Below are 10,516 nucleotides of genomic sequence, written 5' to 3' on the forward strand. Positions count from 1 at the left end.
ACCTTTATAGGAGATGGGTATAAAAATTGGAAAAGGGCATTAGAAAGATTCAATCGTCATATGGGAACTTCAAATAGTTGTCATAATGAAGCTAGAATTCAATTTGAATCATTTCAAGATCAAAGACATAGCGTGAGAAACGTTTTACGTACACATGGTCGTGATATAGAAATAAATTATCGCACCCGTTTAACGGCAATGTTAGATGTAACACGTTTTCTATTGAGGCAAGGATTACCTTTTCGAGGACACGATGAGTCAAGTAGTTCATCAAATAAAGGTAATTTTCTTGAATTGATTGATTGGTATAGTCAACGTAATGAAGAGATTTTTAAAGTTGTAAAACAAAATGCTCCCAGAAACAATCAGTTGACTTCTCCAAAAATTCAAAAAGGTTTAATACATGCTTGTACTTCACAAATCACAATTGCTATATTAAATGATATTGGAGATAAGTTCTTTTCATTGATGGTTGATGAGGCTCGGGATAGTTTAGTGAAGGAACAAATGGGAGTTGTTTTGAGATATGTGAATAAAAAAGGATGTGTGATTGAACGATTTCTTGCTGTTGTGCACGTGTCTGACACTACTGCTGAGTCTTTAAAAAAGGCTATTGATGCTTTATTTATGAAACATGGTTTGTCATTGTCTAAATTGAGAGGACAAGGATATGATGGGGCTTCAAATATGCGCGGTGAGTTCAAAGGGTTAAAATCTCTAATATTGCAAGAAAATCCACATGCGATGTATGTTCATTGTTTCTCTCATCAACTTCAATTAGTTCTTGTTGCTGTTGCTGAAGACAATATCATTGTGAGTGAACTTTTTGCATATGTCACAATGATTGTGAACACATCCGGAGCATCTTGTAAAAGAAGAGATCAACTTAGAATGCTTCAACATGAAAAGATTGTTGCTGAATTAGAAAATGGAGAAATCCTTACTGGGAGAGGGAAAAATCAAGAAACTAATTTGACAAGACCTGTGGATACTCGTTGGGGATCACATTATTTGACATTACTTCGTTTATGTTCAATGTGGTCTTCAGTGCAAGAAGTGCTGATAAATGTAGTTAATGATGCATCATCTTCTGCGAATAGAGGTACTGCAAATGGTTTACTTAAGAAGATGAATGATTATGAATTTGTTTTTGTGTTGCATTTGATGAAAAATTTATTGGGAATTACAAATGAGTTATCACTTTGCCTACAAAGAGGAGATCAAAATATAGTTCAAGCCATGTCATTGATTGCGAGTTCAAAAAATCAATTACAAGAATTTAGAGAAAATGGATGGCATGATATTTTGGACCAAGTTAACAGTTTTTGTCAATTACACTCGATCTCAATACTTGATATGAATGATCATATGATAATTGATAGCAATGGTAGGCGGAGAGGAAAAGGGGAACTCATCACTAATCTTCATCATTATCGTGTAGAAATCTTTTGTCAGGTATAATAAAAATTATTTCTTATCTATTAATAGTTATTATTTCTTATCTATTAATAGTTATTATTTATTATTTAATGCTAGGTTGTTGACTTGATTATGCAAGAAATGAATAATCGTTTTTTCAGAAGTTAATACAGAATTACTTGGCTGCATATCATGTCTTCATCCCAGAAATTCATTCTCCCAATTTGATATTCGTAAACTCATTCGTCTTGCCAAACTTTATCCCGAAGATTTCACAAGCAGTGATTATTTATTTTTGGAACAACAACTTCGGGCTTACTTATTTATTTTGCGGGATGATCCTCAATTTTCTTCAATTGAAGACTTGGGAATTCTTGCTCAGAAATTGGTTGCAACAGAAAAACATATAGTATTTCCATTGGATTATCGATTTATAGAGTTGGCTTTAGTTTTACCAGTTGCAACTGCATCCATTGAAAGAGTTTTTTCTGCAATGAAGACCGTGAAGACTGATTTGCGTAATCGAATGGGAGATGAATGGATGAATGATAGTTTAGTTGTATATGTTGAGAAAGATATTTTCTCAACAATTGAAAATGAGCCAATATTGAAATATTTTCAACAAATGGAGTCTCGTAGAATAAATTTGTCTTCTTTTGTACCGACTAATGGACAAGAATAATTTAGTAATTGTGTTTGTTAGTACTTTATAATTGTGTTTGTTAGTATTTTTATGTAATTACCGAGTAAAATTTTAATTAGAAAATGCATTTATTTGATCGCCAAAAAAATATTACGTTACTATGTATTTGGCCCCCCCGAGAAAATATTTCTGGGTCCGCCACTGGGGGTGTACACGGGGGACAGGTGGAAAACAATTGTGGCGAAGATTTCTTCGCCTATGGAGTTATTTTAGCTATAATCTCTTCGCTGTTCGAATTACTTTTTTTATATGATACACGGAACTTCAAAATTCATGTTAATTTTGATAATTTGTGGGATATTAAAATGTTTTTACGCTTAATGTTTTCAATAAAATATATTTTAATTCTTATTTATATTGAACATAATTTCCTTCATATAGCAATAATATTATATCGAATATAATTTTATAATTATTTATGAAAATATTTTTATTAATGTAGAAATAATTTATTATTTAATATAATGTTAATGACAATATTGAATTATTTGTTTCATTTAATATAAGTGTTATTACTTTTTCGTTAATGAAATTACTTTTTCATGATGTGACCAAAGGACTGCAAACTGTTCCGATTTGATATTTGATCACGGGAAATTTACTTTTTCTGAATCAATAGATCTAAATATTTTATGAAGATAAACAGATTTTCTGTTTACTATAAATGTAGGGATTACATAAACAATCTTCGTCGGCAGCATGAAATATTTCGTGAGCGTTGTTGTTGAGAGTGTGTGTTTTTTTCAGATAGTTTGTTGGGATGTATCATTTGGGAGATTTTCTGTGATGGAAAACTTGTACAATGAAGATCAACTGGTGGAAAACATCTTCAGTTACCACGAATGCTTGATACCTCAAGTAGAAACTACCGATCAAATGAAGATCATTCGTGTCCACTGCTGGTGGGAAGCGCCAGCTGTGGGAGATTCCCTAGGATGGAAAACATCTCAAGAGATAACTCAACAGGTGTATGACCCCAGTTATGCGTGAGAGATCCGCTGTGGTCGCTTCAATGGAGATGCCTTGAAGCTGGAGATGTAGATGAATAGTGTTAAAATGCACAAATGTTTATGAAACGTAGAAATGTTTATGAAACTTGTAATGAAATTTTGTACGTCGAATTAGAATAATTATTTGTTATTTATATTTTCATGCACATGTCATTAAACATTTATAAAATAACGAATTTATTATAAATAATAAAGTATTATAATATTAACTCTTCTGGCTAATTATACGTTTCCCATAAGTGAAATCATTGCCATAATTGTAATCTGACGTGACATGTAATGTAAAATGTTTTGGCGCTTCTTCAATCATTCAACCATTCATTGGATTTAATATACAAGCGAATACATTTTCGTTCAATGTGGTCGACCTCAAATATGAATATCAAGCGAATAGTATTTCGTTTCGTAACAATGTTGTGTTTAATATAGAAACTTACAGGCGAATGATTCTTCGTTTTCAAATTCATTAGAGTATGACATGAAAGTGGCACAAATACAATAATATGTAACTTCAAAGATTGGATGCGACTTCATCTTCGTTTTCAATCACATGTTAAAAAGTAATACACTAACAAACAAACGAAGAAATGTCCGTTCGATTTACTGATTAGATACTGTGTAATGAAGCGAACAACCAATCGATGGATCAATGTAAGGGGTTTACATGAACACATCAGTTGTTTTACATTATACTCTGAATTCATAATGACATCCAAATTGCAATCAAACAATCAAACATAACGACAATGATTCGATTTATATCACTCCAGAATAAACTAACTACATAATGTAAAATATAACTTCAGACTATAATCAAACATAACTTCATAATATTGTTGAATACACAAAAACATTCCATAATCTTTTTACATAAGTACTACACAGACTAACCAACAAAAGAGCTGTTCAAAAATCCAAATGAAGCTAGTCTGATTCATGAGAGGATGACTCGTCTATCGGTCCTGTTAGCGACACGACCTCATGTTCGATGACGGGTGGAATGTATAGCTGAATGGCTTCGTTCACAGCATTGATCCATCGGTTGGGGATTAAAACCGTCAAAGAACTTTCAATTATTGATGCGTACTCTAAGTAAAGATGGTGAGGAGTAAGCATGAAGTCCTCCGGAGGATTGTGTCCATTTGAAGGTAGGAGATTCCGTAGGCCAAATTGTCTGTATATGACAGTTGTGCAGTAGGAGGTAGTTCTCTCAAGGCCCAACAAAATGATGAATGGAGAACCCCTCATCTCGTACATCATTTCAGTAAAGAGATACCACGGAACAATGAACCTAATTGGGTGAATATCCGAAATAAAATTCGGAGGCACGAGTCCATTGACCCTTTGCACTTGTAGATTGGCAAAGGAAGTGTAGGGAATTGAAGGACGGGGCAACCAATGCAACTTGTCTAACAACTAGAGGTAGAGAACCAAAGGTGATCCACGGCGAGAATAGTTGTTTTCCTCGGGAACAAATTCGTTAAGACCAAGTAATGTCTCAGCAAGTACCAGGCTAGCCAGGTTTGGGGCGTTTCCCATCAGTGCAGGAACTACCTGCAGGATCCTTTCCGAAGGTCGTCGTCCTGCAGCCGGACATAAAAAAAATGAGCCAGAACCACAAGCATGATCAGTTTGCTTTGTGTGTGGTTGATGGTCCTCTCATCTCCCTGGACACGCCAAATGTACTCGTCTATGTTTTTAATATTGAGAAATCCATGTTGGAGGGTAAACAAAAGAGCATCAAACATTGTACATCCATAGAAGCTGTCGCAAATGTGGACTGCCATATGAGGATCTTGATTGACAGGCAAAATCATGAGTGCAAGACTACCACACCTAAGGATTGAAGCAAAGTCCTCTATCGTCGGGCATATGTGCATTTCCCCAATAACAAAAGAACGAGAGTCCGTATTCCATCTGCTTTGCATGTGGGCCATCAGTTCGTCGTTAACGTTTATTCGTAATAGAGGTAGAGTCTCATCTACATAATAGACACTAAAAGGGACAGGGTCATCGTTGATCAGACTTAAGTATCGCTCCAGCTGTTGCTGCGATAAAACCAGCATGTCTGGGTCCATCTCTACATCCATCTTATGAGTTTTACACTAAATGACTGAAGGAAAGACACCGGTAAATAGAGATTTGGGAAGGAAAAAGTCAAAACAGAGAGAGAGGTGAGTTTGAGAGTGTAGTGTGAGAGTGAGAGTGAGAGTGAGGGTATGAGAGTGATGATCTTGATACAGCAGTAGTTGAAGTAATAAATGAGTTTTCATTCTTGAATTGACATCAATACAGAACTCCGGTAGGGGCATTACATGTTGCGAGGATATCTTCGTTTATGAATTGGCAAACATATACTGAAGAAGATATCTTCGTCTCGGATTTTCAAAATATGGATTGCACCAAAAAAGAACATAAGAAGATATCTTCGTTTAGGATTTTGAAAATTTATAGGTAAGAGGATATCTTCGTTTATGAATTTGAAAACATATAGTGAAGAAGATATCTTCGTCTCGGATTTTCAAAATATGGATTGCACCAAAAAAGAACATAAGAAGATATCTTCGTTTAGGATTTTGAAAATTTATAGTTAAGAGGATATCTTCGTTTATGAATTTGAAAACATATAGTGAAGAAGATATCTTCATCTCGGATTTTCAAAATATGGATTGCACCAAAAAAGAACATAAGAAGATATCTTCGTTTAGGAATTTCAAATTTTATAGTTAAGAACAGGGCCACACGAAGACATAAGAATATAATTTCGTTTCAAATAAGGTCATCATGTCAATATTACGGTTGCAAGTTTATCAGTTTCATGATGTTGACAATATATCTTCGTTTAAGATTATTAAAACACACAGTTAAGAAAATAACCTCGTTTATGATTTTAAAAAAATGGGTACAAGAAGACACATCAAACATCAATACATTATAACTCCATACATTAAGATCTGAATGGCATTCCATACATTAAGATCTGAATTGCATTATAAGTTATAATTCACTATCAAACATCCATACATTAAAAATATGTGAATTGACCTGTGTAAACATAAGAATTACTGTACAAGTATAATTCCGTATAAGACATACAAATCCCTAATATCTTGATCTAATTGCAGTCTTTAACTTGAACCTATTGACATTGTGCTCAGACATAAGAATTATGTATAAATATTTTATCCTCAACGTACTCAAAGCTTCTCGGCCTTCAAAAGAACAAGAGAAAGTATAAGAACATCTAAAATTGTTCAATGTCATCAACTAACATATGGTATAACACTTACATTATTTTCGTTGATGTCAATAGACCAATCCTTCGGCGTTCCTCTATATGTTTCCATATGTCTCATTAAATATACACCACAGTCTGTCTTGTTTGTTTGGTCTTGCCAGTCCAGCTTTGGGGCCGTTATCCTGTATTTTTTAACCTTTGCAGCCATTCTTTCCATGCCTTGACTTACCAAGAAATTCACAAAAAAATCGAGTTGTTTCCTCAAAGTGACATACTTGTCCATAATTTTCATTCTTTGAGGACGACCGGAGTTGTCTAGTACAATGATTTTGGAGTCTTTAATATTAACACAAACAAGGAAGAAATGTCTGGAAAAGACAACGGGTAGGAATATCTGTAAAAAGAACACAAACATTTATTATTTTATTGCATACTCGTTACTTGGAATTGAGGGATATGTACATACCACGTCAGCGAAGATGAGGTCTTCTTTTGTGACTTCGTAGTTTCTCATGTCTTCTTCAATGGATTGGGAAAATAAGGTGGCATCATGCTCCATATTAACCTGCAAAATAAGGGCAGAGCATCAAAGTCATGAACATTGAAGGATACATAGCACAAAAAAAGAGATGCACTTACATGTGAAATTGATGAGAAACAAATTATTCTTGGTTCATGCCTTGGCAACCTACGGCATTTGAAGTGCACAATTATGGACCAAGCGTCAATCACTTCGCTCGCAATTTCTTCACCCATTTTCATTGTACGAAGTAAATGACGGGTGATATTACCTGGTGCACCTTCGTACAGAACGTCACTGCAAAATACATTCATTTAGAAGACCATAACTAACTAATTTCATTTTTCAAATTTATAAAACCATGCGAACTAACTTACAATGGAGGTAGGTCTTCATCAAACACAAAATCGGTTAATCTCTGTTCCTTGTTGGTTATTTTGTGGTCCAACATATCCGCAACCTGTTGCATGTAAGGGGATCGAAGGTGCACAGGAATTTTTGAGATCTTCCTCTTAGGATATTCTCTAATGTTGATGCGTCCCCCCCATCACCTTCATCTTCATCTTCAGAAGATTCAACGGCCTTAGAAGCCTCAACCTGTTGCTTGCCTTCACCCTGATCACTTGGTGCAACAGACTGAGCTTGGGGTTCCTCAACATTTTCCTTCCCTGTACCATGATCATTTGGTTCAACATGCTGAGATTTGGGTTCCTCAACCTGTTGCTTGCCTTCACCCTGATCACTTGGTGCAACAGACTGAGCTTGGGGTTCCGCAACATTTTCCTTCCCTACACCCTGATCATTTGGTTCAACATGCTGAGATTTTGGTTCCTCAACATGTTCCTTCCCTTCACCCTCATGATCAGTTGGTTCAACATTAGGTGAGTCATCTTTGTTGGGCAGAACTGAATCCTCATGTTCGTCCTGTTGAGGAGGGGGTGACTTGGCTTGAATGTGCTGAAATACAGCCTCTACATCTTCCTGTTCAAGAAGGAGTGATTCATCTTCAATGTCCTGACCTACATCCTCAACATCTTTCGGTTGCACAAGGGGTGACGGAGCTTCATTGTGCAGAACGGCATCATCGAGATCATTCTGTTCAACGTGATCTGATGGATTTTCTTGATTTGACATCACTACATCCTCAAAATCATTCAGTTCAACCAGTGCTGGTGGATTGTCTGCATTGTCCTCCACGGCAGTCTCACATGTGTAATCAACCCGGGGACTATTGATTTTCAAGCCCGCACATTGTAAAGTGTCCCCAAGTGCCTCCCTTGGAGGATCTTCCACACTTACACGAACCTCACCATCGGTCACAAACTTCAAGTGTTTCATGAACCCTTCAGACTCTCTGAGGTTCAGGAAACCGGCCTCAAAAAAGGGCTTCGGATCGATGTTGCGTTTCTCCAACTCCCCTGATAGGTAATTCAGCTGTTGGGCTGTATCTTTAAAAGTTTGCAGGATTTTGGATGTCAACATCTGTACATTATGAAAAACAGATTTCATTAATCTTGAAAACAGGATAATATAGACAAATGGGAGTCAATTTCTTGTTTTCACATACCTCATTATCGTCTTCTGTTAATTCAACCGAGTCAACTGGATTCTCGGGTTGTTTAGCTGCTAAGCGCGCCCTTGCACGGCCCTTCCCAAAACCAACGGCACGAACTTCTAAGTTGGTAAACTCTAACACAGTGACGTCATCCCAACAAGAGATTATTGGAAATTTTCTTTCGTAGGGGATACGTTCACCTTCCACAAAAACACCATCTAGGTAGAAAATCTGGAGTAAAGGAATGTGAAACATGTTAGAAAATATTAGATATCTATAAATCATATACAAGAGAGGCAACAATACTTACCAATAATAGGGTTATAGGTCCATCGAAATATGGATTTTTATCTTTACTGGCTTTTTCTTTCCAACTTCTTACACTGTCAACCAATCGTTGTAGTGTGAAGTGGCACCAGTTCAGTTCCTTTATGTTATCAACATCCATTAAGGATTTGAGAATTTTGAACCTGAAATGAAAAAAATACATGTGTCAGTATTCACAAATACAATTAGATATATAATAGGTTTGAATACATGTTTACCTTGCTCGTGAATTTTGAACTGGACATAAAAAACATGAGACAACAAAGACAACGAAGTCGATTTTGAAATCGTTGTCTGCACTTGTGTTACTTAATATCTTGGGGATCATAGATAGTGTTTCGGGAGCTTTTGAGTCTTCCCCGGTCCATCTGGTCTTCCAATCCCTCAAGAAAATAAAATAATCAGGGTCCTTAGTCTTGTCCCCCCCAACGGACTCGACTACGTTCGTTGCCCCTCTAGGGAGGTTCATCACGAGCTGTACGAGATCTTCATCGATAAGGATCTCATCACCGTTGGCCAATACCAGAGAACTCTTATCCTGGTCAAAACATTGGATTACGTGTCTGGAAAAATGCGCCAGGCACTTGGAGACGCCCATTGTAATAAGAGAACCAAACCCGATTTCCTTCACGGCTTCCCTCTGTTCTACGCTCAATTTAGGAATTAGTTGAGCGAGGCCATGAGGTGATGATTGGGTTAGAAATGTCAGTTTACGTTTCTTGATGGTTTTGGTTTTTTGGGGAGATGGTGGTAACTCTTCATCGAATGGGGTAGTACACGGAGAAATATTAGTGGTTTCTGGGGGTGGTTCTAGTAACTCTTCATCGACTGTTGGAGTGGATGTAGGAATAACATTGGGTTTTTTTTTTAGGGGGAAAAGGTGGTGGTAAAATCTCATCAAAATGGGTAGTACCTGCAGCAACATCAGTAGCTTCGACAGCAACTGTGGAAACTGATTCAGCAATCGATGACGACTTAGTATTCGTCTTCGGATTTCTCTTCCTCTTCCTTTCACATTTAAAGTTATTAAACCTCGAAGTCATTATTCATGGTGGGATAGCATAAATCAGTATTCAACGAAATAAATTGAATAAACATGTGTAAAATTAGTATAAACACAATAAGATTAACATACCTCTCTGGTTTATTGCTGGGATTGACGTTGGATGCAGGAGTGGGGGCAGTTTCGTTTTCGTTTATGCTCCTACAAACTTGAAAGACGACCTCTCGGGAGTCGATGGGATCCACTTCCATGTTGTTGCCTTGGTTCCCTGACATCTTCAGAAGAAATCCTTGTAGTATAAACCAAATATCTAGGGTTTCGACGTTGAGTGTTTTGATTATCGCCGGGAGATAGAGAGAGAAGAATATGAACAGTTGCTTATGAAAATGAAAATGATGGAGAGTGGGATTGTAGCGGGAAATGGAAATTATATCAACTAGTAATGGAAGCGAATAAATATTCGTTCCATATCGTAACTTCTTAAAAAAATTCAAAAAATAAATTGAAAATAAAAACTGTTATTCGAAGCGAAGATTTATTCGCGGGATGTAAGCGCACGGGTAAGTGAATTTACATGACAGGCAAGTTGGCTTCTCATGGGAGGGGAGGGGGTTTTACATGAACGTCAGGCTAAAAATAATTGAAAAGAAGAAATCTTCGCTTTCAATCGTCTCCTCGAAAAACAAAATTAAAGCGAATATTTGGTCGTTTACTGCATGTCATTTTAAATTAATTGAATTA

At 36.4% G+C, this 10,516-nt stretch overlaps 1 protein-coding gene across 1 annotated transcript; it reads left to right on the forward strand.

The window, feature by feature from the left end:
* Positions 1–468: 468 nt before the first annotated feature.
* On the forward strand, positions 469–8,106 carry LOC124942398. The gene is made up of 3 exons (XM_047482903.1): positions 469–1,102; positions 7,794–7,968; positions 8,049–8,106. Exons 1-3 carry the CDS (start codon positions 469–471, stop codon positions 8,104–8,106), a joined length of 867 nt encoding a protein of 288 aa, XP_047338859.1.
* Positions 8,107–10,516: the final 2,410 nt, after the last annotated feature.

The sequence above is a fragment of the Impatiens glandulifera genome, chromosome 1 (genome assembly GCF_907164915.1).
Source record: "Impatiens glandulifera chromosome 1, dImpGla2.1, whole genome shotgun sequence".
In the NCBI taxonomy this organism is placed as follows: Eukaryota; Viridiplantae; Streptophyta; class Magnoliopsida; order Ericales; family Balsaminaceae; genus Impatiens; species Impatiens glandulifera.

Bases quoted from the DNA above. Each gene is read 5' to 3' on its own strand.
- LOC124942398 (XM_047482903.1), top strand. From the start codon at position 469: ATGGTTGATGAGGCTCGGGATAGTTTAGTGAAGGAACAAATGGGAGTT. The intron at 1,103-7,793 runs GTACTGCAAATG...TTTGTTGGGCAG, and splicing joins ATCATCTTCTGCGAATAGAG to AACTGAATCCTCATGTTCGT. The intron at 7,969-8,048 runs GCATCATCGAGA...AAAATCATTCAG, and splicing joins GAGCTTCATTGTGCAGAACG to TTCAACCAGTGCTGGTGGAT.